The sequence below is a fragment of the Pseudopodoces humilis genome, chromosome 2, assembly GCF_049639895.1.
Source record: "Pseudopodoces humilis isolate 2021_Gansu_Grassland_sample_001 chromosome 2, ASM4963989v1, whole genome shotgun sequence".
Classification (NCBI taxonomy): Eukaryota; Metazoa; Chordata; class Aves; order Passeriformes; family Paridae; genus Pseudopodoces; species Pseudopodoces humilis.
In genome coordinates, this window is record NC_142201.1 from 36,988,338 (window position 1) to 37,004,819 (window position 16,482).

General features: G+C 37.4%; 1 protein-coding gene across 4 annotated transcripts; it reads right to left on the minus strand.

The window, feature by feature from the left end:
• Window positions 1-695: 695 nt before the first annotated feature.
• LOC102109939 (methyltransferase-like protein 21E) lies at window positions 696-16,482 on the minus strand. Of its 4 annotated transcripts, XM_088051469.1 has the most exons (6): window positions 16,357-16,482; window positions 14,556-14,640; window positions 5,569-5,726; window positions 2,976-3,093; window positions 2,521-2,549; window positions 2,028-2,109 (listed from the first exon to the last, which is right to left on the minus strand). In XM_088051469.1, the coding sequence occupies exons 2-6, from the start codon at window positions 14,623-14,625 to the stop codon at window positions 2,098-2,100; spliced, it is 387 nt and encodes a 128-aa protein (XP_087907595.1). In that variant the 5' UTR covers window positions 14,626-14,640; window positions 16,357-16,482; the 3' UTR covers window positions 2,028-2,097. The 4 variants fall into 4 exon arrangements, with proteins under 4 accessions (XP_005516539.1, XP_014118646.1, XP_014118652.1 ...); XM_005516482.3 differs by lacking the exon at window positions 2,521-2,549 and having other exon boundaries at window positions 696-2,109; XM_014263171.2 differs by lacking the exons at window positions 2,521-2,549; window positions 16,357-16,482 and adding an exon at window positions 15,661-15,740 and having other exon boundaries at window positions 696-2,109.

The following is a 16,482-nucleotide window of genomic DNA, read 5'->3' on the forward strand; positions in this document are numbered from 1 at the left end:
GTAACATTATGCATAAGAGTAATACTCTCTGTCAGCCAGTATCGAGTCTAATTTTCTAGCTATAGTGATTGATCCAGTAACAGATTCTACCTCTATCTACAAACTTTGTCACAGGAAATTTACCGGTGAGGACTAGATTTTTCTCTAATAACCTCCAGCCCAAAATCCCACATGTGATTTCTCAGCAGGAGAGGTAAAAAAATAGACTTGACTATCTTGCTTTTCATTTTGCTTCTGGGCTAAGGCATGCTACTAATTGCTTTAGTTTTATCCTAGGGTCACCCTTTGTGTTTCACCAAGGATGCCCTAGGATATCCAGTTCCCACTGGAAAATTTTGGCAGATCAGCCTCTCCTCTCTGCAACACTTCACCTCTAACACCAGGCACCAGTGTTCAGTTGGGACAAAAAAGTACATTCCACATCACATTTACCACAGTTCTGCCCCAGACTTGTGTCAGAGTAAATAAGTAACATGCATCTGCCACAAGCAAAGGTAGAAATAATATGTTCAGGGAGTCAGCAGTAAGAAATAACAAACTCCTTGAGAGAATACAGATAGGAGCTACAAAAATAAATACTGACAGTCCCCAGAGCCTCCACATTACCAGGGCAGTTGCCTGCTAGAGTAGAGGCGACAAAGCCCTTCTCTAGCATTGAAGGCCTCAAAATCAAATACAAACAGAACCAGAAAATATGGTGTGTGGAAAGAATGATTTTATTAATCTCCCCAAAAGAAAACTCTTGGATAGGACACCGAAAATAGGAGCATGCAGTACTGAGTGTCTAGGAGGAAAATATTTTGTTTGTACTAAAAAACAAACAAATATCTAAGCCTATCCATGCCTCAGCCACACCATGAAAGGCTGGTTTAGTTTTCTGCCTCCAGCCACCAGCAGTGCAAAGCTCCTCTCTTGATGGCCACTGTCCTTTTTCCACTGTTGTTCCCTCAGGTTCAGATAACCGTTTCTATTTTTGGAGGAGCAGACCTCCAGACCAAGAATTAAAAGTCTTTGTAAAGGGCAGCTGGTGATATGTTGTATGCTTCTAATATGAGACCTTTGTTCAAGCAACAAAACATTTAACTCCCTCTTGCCTCATGTGTGTGGCTGTGTGTTAAAGAAACCCTAAATATAAATAAAAAATACAGCATAATTATTACATTAAGAGTAGCTAATACATTCTATCCCTTTATCTCAATAGTGTGTTTTCCAGGTGGTGAGGTTTTCTCTGCTCCTATTAAGAGTATTCAAAGGAAGGATTAACATGATAGTGAGAATAGGAAATATCAGATTTAACACCAAAACTTTTAAATACAAAGGTTTATAGTCTACACTTTTAAATACTTGTTGGAATTTTAAAGAATCTGTTCAAAGTTGAAATTGAAAACTTTTGGAAATATTCATTATATGACCCATAACAATAATGCTAAGATTTGTAAAAGTTATTGGAGTTGCCAGCTTACCACAATAAAAGTCAAGACAATGTCACAGATGTAACTCTTCTGTGTGTAACACTACTGTCAAATTGAATTTAGGAATTTATAGGAATTCCCTAGAATTTGATGATTTGTTTTACCTATCTCTAGAAATGTCATTCAAGTGTCAGCAGTTACTAAAATGGAAATTATTAAAGAGAGAAAAAGCTGCAGAAGAGCTGAAAGTGTCACCTCCCTGTATCTCTCTTTCAGACCTTCAGTTTGGAAGGTCTGGCTTTCATCCTGCCTTTCCTCATTGCTTTATACAAGGCTATGTTCAAACTGGGAAAATTGGAAATCATCTCTAAGTCAAACAGTGTCTGAAATCTGTCCACAAATTGGTTCTCATTCTCCAGCCTAAATTTCATGGCCCACAGAATAACAGTATCATTCTTGCACAAGTGATCAAAAGTTAGGAGGAGTTCATCCAGGAATGGATGGTGGTAAACTACATCAGCAGCCATAATGTAGTCAAAGTGACAGGAAGATCTAGGAAAGTTCTTTTCCAGATCAATTCCCCAAGACAACTCCTTAACACAAGGCTGGTGCTTGCACTTCTGCTTTGTATTTTGGAGAACGTTGTACTGAAGGTTTCCCAGTAGTTCTGGCAAATCTGTGGCAGTCACAAAGGCACCTGTGACACAGAGAAAACAAATATAATATTTGAATATATATCAAGACTTGAGTAAAAGCCTATTCACAAAAGCCACTGCACAAGGAACTGATTTTTATCAGGTAACTGTCACTGAGGGCAATAAAAAATGTAGATGCTGCCAATAACTCTTACACATTGTGCTTAAAATAAATATTTGCTCCCTCACAGTTCTACTCTACAGATTGCCACCTAAATGCAGCTGGTGGGGAGATATCAGATACTTCCTGTATCTTGATGTGGCTGACTAGGGATTGATGAATACCAATTACTGGATCTCAGAAGTCAGCATGAGATTTAAGCATTACCTCAGGTTCTTCCCGTCTCACACAAGAAGAAGCTTTTTCAAACTATCAAAAGCTAAAATTCTGTTAAAATGCAGAACACACTGACCTGGATTACTCTCCAAGATGAATAGGGTGCTATAAGAGAAAACACAAGAATGTAGCAGAAAGATAAAGTTGCTGAAGGAAAATACTGAAACACAAATGGATAGAAGGTGGCCTGGCATCCAAGAGCTGTTTGGTCATACCTACCTCTGGCTCAATCTATTTGCCATTGACATCCTGCAAAACCACTAATTTCTTATTTTGATCCCCAGTTTAGCACAGTTAATGACAACATATCTACTGGGACCTCCTTTATTGTATCAATACACTCTCAGGAAAAAAAAAACCAACAAAAAACAACAAAGCATGTTTCCAAACAAGCCTTTTAGAATTTACTGTTTCTTGCTCCTGGAAGCTTTCAAACAACACTCTCTTAGAAGAACCAAGCCACATCCTTCATCCTTCTCTGTTCATCTGAAAGGTGTTCCCAAGAGCATAAGAGAAATACCACATACTCACCCAGCAAACTGGCTACTATGGAGACCAAGCCAGTTCCAGCTCCAATTTCAATCACATTTTTGTCAACCAAATTGCATTGCTTAGAATTAGTTTCCAAAAAATAACACAGAACAAGAGCCTGTAGGGGAGGAAATCCATAAACATACTGAAAAAATTAATGAAATAAATCCCTTTACTAAATTTGAATTGACTTTTAAAAGCATGCAAAAAAATTGTTGTCCATTCAAATGAGCAATAGTCATTCAAGATCTATCCCTAAAGGACCACAGCTCACGTCTTTGGGCTCTATAGGTCACAAAATAAATGCTACAACATGCCTCCATATAGGTCTATGAATTATTACAGCCAGAAGGAGCAACTGCAATTTGATAATCTGTCACAACACATGACATGAGTTGTAAAATTCCAGTCACCAGTTCCTGCTTATAACTGGACTTACTTCTGGTTGAGATAAAATCTGTCCTTCACAAAAACATCTTGATATAAAACTGCTTGTGAGAGAAAATCCACACCAACCCTTGTTAAGTTCTTCCAATAGTCAATTATTTCTGACAATAATTAATTATTGTTAGGGTTCAAAAGGGACCAATAGATTTACCCCCTTTTCTTCTGGTTCAGATTTTTTGCAGTTTCTATTTTCTTATCTTGTTAAGCTTAACAAACTTTAATGGTAAATATAGCCACAAAGAGCATCTACAACAGACTCCTTACACATAAACTGATTAAGAATCAGTTAATTTTAAAATTATTAGGAATCTTCTTCAGCTTTTCTGCCCTGTCTCACACTGCCTAGTGAGTTTTAGTTCATGGGTGAAATAGAAATTGGTACTTTTATTTCTCTCATAAAGATAGTTTCCATATTTTCTTCCATATTTTTCTCAGACTTTGATAGCTGTATAGTCTGCATTGACAAATAGGATGATTGCCACATTCTCTCACAATACAGATGACCATTTGGAAAGGCAATTATTAGCAGCTTGCTCAGGGACAGCAAAACTAGTTTTGCTTTTAACTAAGAATGAGAAGGAAAGGAACAGAAGCATTGTTGACCCAATGTTAACATGCTAGAAATTCAAACAAAGGTTTTGTTTTCTACCTCTTAATTCAGAGCACAGAAGAGAAGGTAAGGAGAACTTACTTATATCACTTAATCAACAGCACTTTGATATAGAAATCAGCCTTTGAGAACCAGGAATAATTAAAGTCAGGTTCCTAAAGACTGGGTCCAATATTTGACATTATAGTGACATTATTTTGACCTTATATTTGGATTTCCTCCTAGTTACAATAATTCCTATAATTCCTTCCTTCAGGGTTTTGCCATATTCTGTTGTAGAAACTGGCTGGCATAATCAAAGTTTCTGAGAAATTTTCAGAGAAATTTTGAAATCTGCATTCCTTCCCATGAAACATGCAGAAAATTTACTTTCCTTAAAGTTTCCGCACTCTCAATAAATTTGGCTGACATTTTTCAGAAGATTTCAAGTACAGCTAGATGGAAGTGGAAGGAAGAACATTAAGAGACAAAGATCGAAGGGTTGTCTTCCTTCCACGACAAAATTGGCCAAGCCCTTCCAGATAAAAAAACATGTTTTTCAGTGAAGTCTATGATTTTGTGCAAGTAAATGGGAGTCAGCCAAACTTTCCATGAAGACATGCACTGAGGTCACTAAAACATATAGTACAGGTGACTGGTCCAGGGTTTCTAAAACCAGGAATATCATTTGGACTTCAAAACAAAAGAGTAGGACAATTATCCCCAGCTGAACTATGTTCATACTTCTAAAAACCAGTATGATCCCAGGAGGCTGAGGCAGTTGGGAAAGAAATGGAGCATCCTGGGTCTCTCCTATGGGGACACAAATTTCATCATGCATCGTGGCACCTCCCTGGAGATTTCTTTCAGCCTTACTATTATTCAATTATTCAATTAATTATTTCAAAACAGTAAGATTGCTACATTGTACAGATTCAAAACTTGAAGAAGACTCTTTGTACCGTGAATGTGTTGATGGTTCTCATATCAAGAGCCAAAGACAATGGTTCTTTCCAACTAGATTTCTAGCTGTTTAAGAAACTGAAAGCTCCAGCTGAACATTTTCCCATGTCTATGTATCAACAAGGTGTATTTGTTCCTTACATGAGTAGGTTGAGTAGCTTCTGTGAGTGCTAACACCTTGTGAGCTCGTATCACAGTTGTTTTCGCAACCTGGATCTGCCTGCTACACAGCCATCTGTATTTATAAAATGTACAGAAACGCAATCATCATAAAACTGACATATTTCTTTCAAAATATGCTTGTAATTGGCTAATAGGATTAAAAGCTACCGGCAAGCGAGGCGGGGACACAAGTCATACACCTTTCATGACTGGGGCATGCACAAGGAATAACAAGTAAGCTTTGAGAAACATGAATCCACACAAAACCAGGTTAAATTCAGGTTTGGGATTTGTGGAACAGAGACAGAGAAGCACAGAATTATTTACTTGGGTTTATAGCTTATAAAAAAGCATATTTATTATACAAAACAAACTTTTAAATGCTAGGCAGCTCCAAAAATGAAAAATAACAATACTACAAAAATATTGTACCGATGGCCAGACGACTGCCCCGTAACAATCAGTGGCTTCGGTAATTCTTATCTCATGGCCAGCAAAGTGAAAGCCTTCCCAGGTCTTATAAGCTATAATATCAGGAAAAAAACGCCTCCCCATGATTTCTGCAACTATCTGTTCGTCTTCTTTTTCCCCTGCAAGCAAAAGTATAAGAGGTCAAAGAGGCTGAGTGGGCTGATAATGAAACTACCAATTCATATTGAAAAGCTGATTTGGAAGCAAGAATATAAATTACATCTGTGAATAAAACACTTTTCACCATTAATAGTTAGCATGGTACACAGCAATTCTCCTGAATTCTAATTGAAATTTTCAATGTGTGACTAAATAACTTCTTTCGTGTTTTGCTGAAGCAGCCAAATTCATAAAAAGTAAAGAAGGGGAATGTTAGCATACATTGTTTTCAATTTCAGCAGCCCAAAGGAAATCTTTAAACTTCTTTTTCCCTCCAAGAACAGCTGCCCTAGTGTAGACACTCACAGTGTTAAGCACCTGGATTTTGCATTGTTTTGCATGTCCTTTTACTGTTCACTTTCCCCATATTATGGTTCTTTTTGACACTAAACAAAAGGAACCAGAATATCATTTATAAGTCTGTCACAAAACTTGTGAAACAGATCCTAGCAACACAAATTATGACAGACAGGAGTGAAAGCACTTGTGTTGTCAGGAAAGCTTATCCACCCACCCCAACAGAGCCCTGTCAGAGGGATTCTTTCCAGTTGGCTTGATATCCTGAATGCCATCCCTGTTGCTAAGCAAAGAATATTTATGATAGCTAACAAAATCCTGGATAACTGTTCAAACAGAAGAGTATTTATTCCTTTTTAGCGGAATACCAAGCTAGTTTCAGTTTTGCCACCATCACACAAAACTGCACCACAATGTCAGGAAAAAAATATGTAAGAGAAGCTGTCTAGAACATTTGCTTAGCAAAGTCTAGATTCATTCCAAGTTTTTGCTGGAATTTTTCTTTCATTGCCAGCTATGGTCTGTTGGCAAACCAGTGAAAGAAAAAGATGTTTACAAGGTACACCTTCTAGAAAGCATGCTAGAGATTTAGGTAACTCAGTTACTTTCTTGTCCAAAGCAGAGTTTCTGTATCAAGCCTGCAGCTCCCATCAGAATCACAGATATTAATTTTGGGATCTGCTAGCTGTTGAAAATGAAACCATTTATGCTTCCGTCAACATAAAACATTTTGTTTTACTGAAGATTCTTCACATTTTCTTCCCCCTCTAATCATCGCAGTCACAGGACATAGCGACCCAAAGTGTTGTCATTTGTTTTGCCATATGCTTCAGTATTTTTATTGTGATAACTTATGAACAAAATCTCTTTTCCTTCCTTGAGATACAAAGCCCAAAGGACAAAAGCAGGGGTGAACAAAGAAAAAGATTATACCAAACTACCAAATTAGGAAGCTGCTCAGGCTCATTAGCCAGGGCTTTAAGCTTGTAACTCAAATTTCAGCATCACAGGAAACTAGAGAATAGCAGCAAACAAGGAAGAAAAAACAAAAATATTTGATTTTGATATGTTGACACTAAGACACAAAAACCCAACAAAAACTGATTAACCAACCACAGTACTTGTAGAATTTATTGCAGGGAGGGAAGAACCCTGATCATGGGATACAGCAAAATTAAAACTAATACCATGCATATATTACTGGAAAAATAAAGTTTTCTTATATTTTAGAAATGTAACTAAAATAAAATGCTCAACATTGGAATGATGGTATTTTAAGATATTGGAAAACAAGCAGTATGTGTCAGCCTCTTCAAGCCTCTAATGTTAAGCTGGGAGAAAACACATGCATCACTGTGCCTGTAATCAGGGAGCTCTTGACAAACATGAGCTAAGTGCCAGGGAAATGCTGCTTCAGGGCAAAATTAATCTTTTTCTTATGAAAGAAGTAATAAAAAGCTGTCTTATTACACATATCATAAGTGTATTTAATAGATCATCCTGTTTCCAAGCATACGAGATGTAGCCTGCTTTTAATCTTCTCCAATTGCTTAGAGCAGTTTGATCTTGTTCTGTGATCATTACTAGCTGTGGAAGTAAAAGCTATTCTTTCTATTACCTTTCAATTACAACCATTTTTCTTGATTCTTCCTCCCTTGACATCTGTTTTGGATCCAATTTTGTTGAGAAGCTGGTAACTTACTAGGTCTTAACTTATAAAGCTCCTGCAAGAAGATCTATAAAACTTTAGCAGTATTACAGCTGCTCTTCTAGCACTCAGTAAACACTTCCCACCTATTCCCTACAGGCTCAGCAAACTTTCTACTTCAGGTTTGCATAGCACCTACACTAATAGAGTTTGTAACCTACTGCTCTCTTCCTGAACACTACTTGTAGCCCTGAAAGAAGAATCCCGAACCTGCTGACCAATAACAGCACTTGAATTTTTTCCCATCTTATCCTTTTGGTAATCTTCCAGGTGGCTTACCTGGAAAAGCTTACATGTTTTATTTTTTTTTTCTATTTCCCTTTAAGAAAACACTACTATTGGGAAGAACCAAAAATAGCATCTGTTTCGTCAGAGTTATCATATGTTAGACAAGGGCCAAAGGAGAAACTTTATCAGCACCAGGATGCTTATGATCCTGACAGAGTGCTGACAAAATAAGGAGTGCAGAGTTTTAGTCAGATTCACTTATTTCATACACATTTCCCTTTGAACAGCAAAAAACACTCCTCTGTTTGCTGCTTTTTATCTTTCACAACAACTTCTTGTGGGAATGCACAAAAGGAAATAAATTAATTTTTCTCTAACTGTCCTCAAAGTAGTGAGAATAGAAAAATAAAGAACTTGTGGGAAATCTTTTAAGTGACACAAAAATTGTTGTAAGAGTAAGTAAAAGCCGAGTGGGATGAACTCTTTTAATACCTGAAAACTTTAAGAAAATTCTACTTTCATTAAGCTAGTTCCCTGATAACAGGTGTGAAAAGCTGAAAGGGGATTATTCTCCTGGAAGGGTTTACCTCTGTGTTAGTGAATATTCTCTTGTTCACAACAAAAAATCCTGAAATTATGAGTCAATGAATGGACTCTAATGACATTTTAAGACAAAAAGAGATGACTCATCAATAGAATAGGGTAGGATAAGAGAAGAGGAGGCTTGACTGACCTGTCTATCAGTTCTTGTAAGAATGGAAGTGCATAGTGGGCATTTCCAGCAATACTACTGGGGCACAGGTACTGAACTATTAGAACTTAAAAGTCTGCCAGGATTGGCTTCTTCACAGAGACAGAAGAAGACAAACACACAGGTTCTGTTTGACCAGATAGGTTTGTCCTCACCCCTCTTCTGTGACGTGGAGAAGCATGGAAGTGGTATACACACAGATTTTCTTCAGCCTATTCATCTATTTGCATGAGCAAACACAGAAACCACCAGAGTTTCTAGTGCCAGAACCTTATTTACAGTCAGACGAGGCAGTTTGATTCTGTTGAGGTAACATATAGAATTTGAGATAATTTTTTTAGTGAAACAGAGCAAATTCCTTTGTCTTGAACTTGTGTACAAAAAGTTACCATCTATAGATGCCCCAAATTCTTCAAGAATACCTGTAAGTTTCTTAACACTTTTTGCCTAATAAATTACTTACAGTGTTCTTTGGAATATTTTAGATAAAGCATTGTTTATTATAGAAGTCTACCATCTTTGGAGCATGTTCCATGAGCTCCCTTGTTGACATATACTCACTGAATCAACTATGTCAAATAAGCATAAACATCATTCTCAAAGGCAAAGCAACTGAAATGCAGACAAAGTTCTCCAAACAGGTCTACTGATCACGTGGAAGACTGGAGTTGTGAAGTCAGTGGCAGGTTAGGTAGAGAAATGTGTGTCAAGCTGCAAAATCCTGTGTAGGGAACCAGAGGATTTTGCTGACACATTCACACGTCATGTTAAGCAATGTTAAACATTAAAACGTTATATGAGAACAAAACCTAAAGAAAATTATGTGAGTTCTGCTAAGAGAAAGGTGGAGAAGTCCTTCAAGTAGGGAAGGGAAGGTAGAAGGAAAATAACAGAAAATAGACCAGATCAGAATGGAACAAATTTCAAACTGCAGCAACTTTTCTATAAAAATGAAGGCAATCCTTATGTGCACAATTTTCCTTAGAATGAGTAGAAATATTGCTTGTTTAGAAACAAGCTACATGATCAGCTATTTATACCACTTGTCACATAAAATCATGCCTGGAAGCATACAGCTGCATCAGAAATGGTAAACTAAAAATTCAGTTGGGTGTCTTCCATCAACTAAAAGCAGATGTTAAATCCCTCACTGCAACCCTAGTGATACTGCCTACTATATTGAATTCTCCACTGAACCAAAAGGGAGTAGAGACAGACATTTTAAAACAACATTTAGAATGCAAAAAAAGTATTAAGGACAAGGGAACAAAATCAAAATCATATTTTAAAAAAATTACCACTATCTAGATACTACAGAACTAAACCTGTTCTAGTTTAGTCTGAACTAAAACATAGCTATAAAAATAAAAGGACTCTTTCACCATGAAAGCTGTGAAGAATATACTAGCACTCCATATCTCCATTTTCAGAATCATTCACAAAAAACACGTAGGGCAGCAAAACATACTCCAAGTACTTTGCTAGTGGCTTAGAAGAAGCATTCATTCAGAAAAAAATAAAATAAAATAAGCCATTGATTCATGGGAGCAGCCTACAGGGAGGAAAAATAACAGTCTCTTTCAAATGTTGGCCTGACTCTGCTTTATCTCAGGAGGTCAAATGGTGTCACAGCCCAATGTCATAAGGAAATAAGATCCAGTCATCTTCTGCTTGTCTCCTGCTTTGATGGATTTTCTCCAACTGGCAAAAGGAATGAAATCTAAAACTTCAGCATGAACTTGACCTGACAAAGTTCAGCCCTACAGCAACATATTCTCCCATCTTCAGAAGCAGTATACTCTCACCTGTGGGGTTTAGATTTAAAGTTTACCATTTAGACTTGTCCTTACAAATATTTTAATACCATGCATCAACAGCTGTGAAGATGGCTGCTCTATGACTTCTCAGCAATTGCCTCCTCAAAGGAGGACTACCAGTGCTGATATTACTGAGTAACACTGGAGTGTTTCCAAGAGATTCCAAGAATTCATAATATCCAGGACTCTTCAGATCACCCTCACTCTGGACACACAGGAGTGGTGTCATCCAAACGAAGTATTTAAGTTGTATTTTATTTATATAATTTAGAAATAATATATAAAATACATATTGCTTATATTAAATATATATATTATAGCTATCTATATATCCCAAAGTCAAGGGGATACCTGAAAACTGGTCAGTAAGGGAACAAACCTACAACCAGTTCTGTGACTGCAAGAAATGACTGGAGAAGGAGTTACACTACTCCAGTGATAGAAATCATCCCAAGGTATCCCAATAAACCCCTACGTGTATTTCCAATGGCTCACACCAAGTTTATCCTAAACTACATACAGGTCACAATAATAGGGGACTTCGGAGTCTCAGAATTTTTACTGAGCTACTGACATGGCAGGATCAGAGCCCTAGTCCTACAAGTACTACAGATGGCTCCGTGGAAACATACACTATCCTCAATCACAACATAGTCCCTAAATTTCAGGTAGCATCACTTTAGTACCTTTATTTCATTCCACTTATTTCTATTTTATTCCATTTTAGCCTAAGGACCCTCACAGGAAGGTGTTAGGAGGGAAAGCTAATCCTGTTCTTGACTTCACAAAGTCAAATGTAACCTACACCTTTCTAAGAATATAAAGCAAAGTACCATTCCAGCATGTCTAAACTGCACAGTTAATTTTTCCTTACTTCATCCCTACCTACCAAAAGGGATATCATCACGTAAGGCATTCCACTACATTCATCACAATCTCAGTCTGCTGAAGTGATGGCAATGAAGGGGCGTATTATATTGATTAATCTGAGATATCATGTCAGGGTAACAAAATGCTTGAAACTTTATACTTTGAAATGCAGAAACACAAAACTGCCTCCCACAGGCAGCCTCTTGTCAGCCAAGAGACAAGATGCACTTAGCCCAGAGCATGAGGACACAAGAACAGGAGATGGGTTTGCTCACAGTATCCAGTCTATGTATTTACCCAGGCTTGAGAGGTGTGTTTCCAACTTCAAATTTACACCACTGATATCCCAGCCCTACAAGTCAAAGGTCATCTAAAAACCATTAAATGGATGAAAAAGAAGTACTGTAGTCATTTTATCTCATGAACATATAATGAATTCAAATTTGCAAAGTACCTCATCATGTCTGTCTGTCATTGAAAACATCTCCAAGTCTAGGCTCAGAAGCTACTTAATTTCTAATAATAACTACATTATTTCCCTTTGACTACAAAGCAGGCTCTGTTCTTAAATTAGATGGTCTATTATACATTATAAAAAGCAGCTAACCTCCTGACAGATAGGAAGACACCCCAAAAAAAATGCTGTCAGTATTCACCTACCAATAATTCTGGATTTCTAAAATATTCCTTTGCATAAGGGACCTGAAAGTAAGCTAACAGCACCAACTCATGCAGTCTTACCACTTTTCTCATGGGACAGTTGAGATATATTATTTATCGACAAAATGCAGCTACTGCAAAGGCTAAAGAAGTGAAAATAGGAAAGTTGGACACGTGGCTGAGAGGGAAGAATGAGTTACAGACTTCCCTAAAAAGGTAATGTATACTTTGATTATGTGAGTGTTGCCTCCAACTTCTGTTCTATCCATACACAAGAAGTTTTCACTTGAGTTTAGCAATGTCTTAAGCAAAGACAGTGTCTACTAATTGAGGGGAGAGAAAGAGAACAGAGAAGTATTAAATTAATAAGGTGGGTCATCAGGAAGCCAGGATTGCAGGAATGATGCTAGAAGGATAACAAGCAAGGAAAAGTCCAACTACAAATTGGCCACTCACTTGTGAAGAAGCAGACTTGGGGCACATACTCAGGTCCCAGGATGTTTTCCACATTTTACAGCAAAGTCTTTGGAGTCAGTGAAAAAGTAAGAAAATGGGAGAGATAAGAAGTATCTTTAAAAGTAACCCAGGAAATATGAATGAGATGCTGCATCACTACCTCTTCCCAGTTGAATTATCTTAAATTATAAGTTACAGGGTTAGGATGCTTTTCTCTTTGCTCAATTCCAAGTATGCCCCATTTAAGGCACCGCTCTGGACTCCACCAAGATGCTTGAAATGATGGCAGGAATTGCCATCAATTAGGACACCTGTTAGGCAAGGCAAGTAGGAGTGTGTCCCTTCTAAAATGTCAGGAGTTACGAGAAGGTTACTAGGTCAGCATTTCCTCAGATATTTATGGATTAAAAACTGAGCTGTGGCCAAGTGAAGTGAGACGATGGACTGTCAAGGACAAGTGCACCTTGCAAACTTGTTCTTCTCCTTTTGTCTCAGAGATAAAAGTATTCTGGTGTGAATTTACATAATGCAGCTAGGGTAAAGCAATTTAGTATCCCAAGAAATTAAGACAGGAATGGTGGCATCTGGTCTCAGAAACATTTAGCCAAGGAGAGTTAAAGCTAGTATGAGAAACTGTGCAAGAAAAGATAGAGAGACATCTAACAATGCAGGTGTGGAGAACTGATTGTTTAAAGCCACAAAAGAAATTATCAGACTGGGTGAGGACTGACCTGTACAAAAATAAGGAGTTTTAAACTGGAGAATGTATGACAAGTAAATTAATAAGCAAAAGGGAAGGCACCAAACATAAAGAGCTCAGATTGTGAGGGTGGTGCAACACTGGAAGAGGCTGCCCAGAGAAATTGTGGATGCTCCATCCCTAGGAGTGTTCAAGGCCAGGCTGGATAAGGCTTTCTTCTGAGCAACCTGGTCTAGTGGAAAGTGTCCCTGCCCATGACAGGGAGTTTAGAACTAGATTGTTTTTAAGGTCCTTTCTAGCCCAAACCATTTTGTGAGTCTATGATCCTATGACTGAAACTTGCAAAGAAACCAAACTAGAATAAGAACCCTGGGAGACCGATATTGAGACTGGGTGAAATAATGGTGAAATAATGAAATAGAAATGGAGAAAGCAGTAAAGGATGAGAACAAGGAAGGCACAGTCTCTGAGTAATTGAGCAAGCAAATCTCCATGCATCAGGTTCAGCATCCTTCCACCTCCAGACCCTGGCACAGAATTTGAAATGGCAAAGTGTGTAAAGATATCCAATTTTCCATTCATGTCTCCTCATACTCTTAGACTAATGTTTATAGACATGGAAGAGAACTACCTGTGACTACACAGACCACAACTCAACTGAGATTTTAAATAAAAATATTATGAAAATAATTAAGATAATTTTTCAAATCTCCTCCTTTTCCACTCAGCTGTAGCATATAACTAGACCCCATCATAAAATATATGCACTTGTCCTATTATCTTGCCTACTCCTGGTGGCCACTAAAAAGCGGATTATTTACAAAGCTTTAGAATCCTCAAAGATGTACAGCCATGAAAGTACTTAACAAGGAAACACTGCCAACAGCCCCTGAAGGTGTTTGAAAGTACGGTCTGAGGCTGTCTAGACAGAAGTCAAACTTGTAATGACCAATTCTCCTAACTGACAGCCTGTAAACAAACCTCTCTGAAGAGCTTGATCATGGTCACAGCTTCATTCCTTGGAACCAGACACAGTCAAGTAACTGGAGGACAGATGCCAGCCACCAGCAGGAAACTGCCATGACAAGAGTATGCAGGTATAACTCACTAGAAATACCACGTGCATTGCTAGCATACTACAACAGTGCTCTCTTGCATTTTCCTGACAAATGGCATAAACATCCTTCTTCAGAAAAAAATTAATTAGAAGATAGTTCATTGGCAGCCAGACATTTTGTTCCTTATATTTTATAATATTCTTAAGTGTAACAAAGAAACATAGTGAAATAAAAAACATTTTACCTTCTTGTCTTTCAAATTCTCTGACCCATTGATTTTGTAGATGATTATGGTGTGATGATGTCAAATCCATACTATGCCACAAACCCTAGGACAGAGAAACACAAGTCTGTCTCAATAAAATGACTACTTCTTCTTTCACACATAAGCTTCATTTAAAAAAAAAAAAATTACATGTGTTATGCTACAATTTACTTCTATTGATAATAAAGACATGAAGACACATAAGTATGCAATGCATAAAAGTACAACACACAGCAAACTAATTCAACTGTTATATTCTTACAGAGGAAAAAGAACAGATTAAAAAATTAAAAAAAAAAACACAAACCAAACAAAAGCTTTGATTAACGTTTAGAACTTAGAATTTTAAGAAATTTTAAAGTTAGAATCAATTTAAAAGATTTGGTAGTCTTATAAAGGATTGAAAGGAAAGGTAGAAACAAATTCCTGAAAGAGAAGAAAAATTGAACCAATATGATCTAACCTTCTTTGAATTAATTGGCTTAGCAGGGAAGGAAACAATCTAATAATAAAAGCTGCACATGAGAATAAGGGAGCGGAATCTACTAATAACATACTGCACAGAAAGCATACATGCCTACATGAGCACACAAAGAGCATGCTGGATAAAAAAGTAGTAAGAAAAGTGGGACAGAGGACAATACAATTTTCAGCTGTCTGCAGAGAAACAGACAGACAACCAATAGTCCCCAGCTCTTAATATTTTACAATCAGAAAGAACACTGAGTTCACAGGAAAAACAAAATAAAAATAACAACAACAAAAAAAAAATCAAGAAAACCCAAAAATAAACAAACAAACAAAAAAGCACTACACAGTGCTTTGGTTATTTTGGTTATTTTTGATACTTTGATATGATTTTTAACTGTCCACTCTTATGTGGAAATTTGGCTGATTTTTGCCAGGATGGTTACAGGCAGTGAACAGTTGATAATCTACAGAATGTCTAAACACTTGCAATAGGGATGCAATTAAATAAGGCAAAGACTAAAAGAGTATCTCTCCATAGTGGGAACAAACAATGAAAAGAAAAAAAGAAAAGACAATAAAAAAAAATATATTCTGAATATTAAATCCTCCTCACAGTGCAATGTCTTTGGCAGGTTTTTCCCTCAAAACTTCTGGATAAAGAAGACAGTAGGGAACAGGCCTCTCCTGATTGAGAAGATGCACCTTACTCTCTTGACTTCATACTACAAAAGGCACACAGGTTTAATGTTTAATTTTAATACTACAATACTAGCAGCCGTTATTCTTTTTGAAGGAGAAAATAACTTAGGGGCTTTCTACATATCACCATAGCACAAAGAACAAAAATATTGCCATTATATTTATGTCTATACATGAACTTAGCAATAGCAACATCATTAGAGAGGCAACAGAAAAGAGACTCAGTGGGAATCAAAGTCTTCATATGACTCTTCAGAATAACAAGTAGCATAAGAAACTACAGGGCTATTAAGCAGAAAATGTTACACACATTCACCAGCTTGTTGTCTACATCAGAAGTATTAAAAATGACACATTTTCTTTCCGTTAGAAGACAAAATAAAAGGTAAAATCACCCTACAAAGGACAAAACCTTTGTATTTTGTGGTCCTCTACATTTTTTATGTCATTCTAAAAATATCCTGAGGTGCACTGGACTACACAGCAACCTAAAATAGTCCAACAGGGGCATTCAGGAGCGCTATAAGCAACTAAACAGCGCAGAACAGCTCACAAAAGACAGAGACAAGTGAAACACGACTGGCATCCACCGCGCTTCGGTCAATGTTACCTGAATCTCTCACAGCTCTCCAAAGATGGTGCTCCAGCAGCCAAGTCCCTATCCTGCCGGTGGCTTCCCCCGCAGACAAACGCGTGTTTCGCAGGCTGCGGCACACATTGCCAACATCCCCACACC

What these genes read in the sequence shown, in the direction of transcription:
- LOC102109939 (XM_005516482.3), bottom strand. Translation starts at nt 14,625, where the DNA reads ATGGATTTGACATCATCACACCATAATCATCTACAAAATCAATGGGTC. An exon ending in AGAATTTGAAAGACAAGAAG is followed by an intron (nt 5,727 to 14,555) that starts GTAAAATGTTTT and finishes TTTTGCTTGCAG; the next exon opens with GGGAAAAAGAAGACGAACAG. An exon ending in GGGCAGTCGTCTGGCCATCG is followed by an intron (nt 3,094 to 5,568) that starts GTACAATATTTT and finishes CCTCCCCTACAG; the next exon opens with GCTCTTGTTCTGTGTTATTT.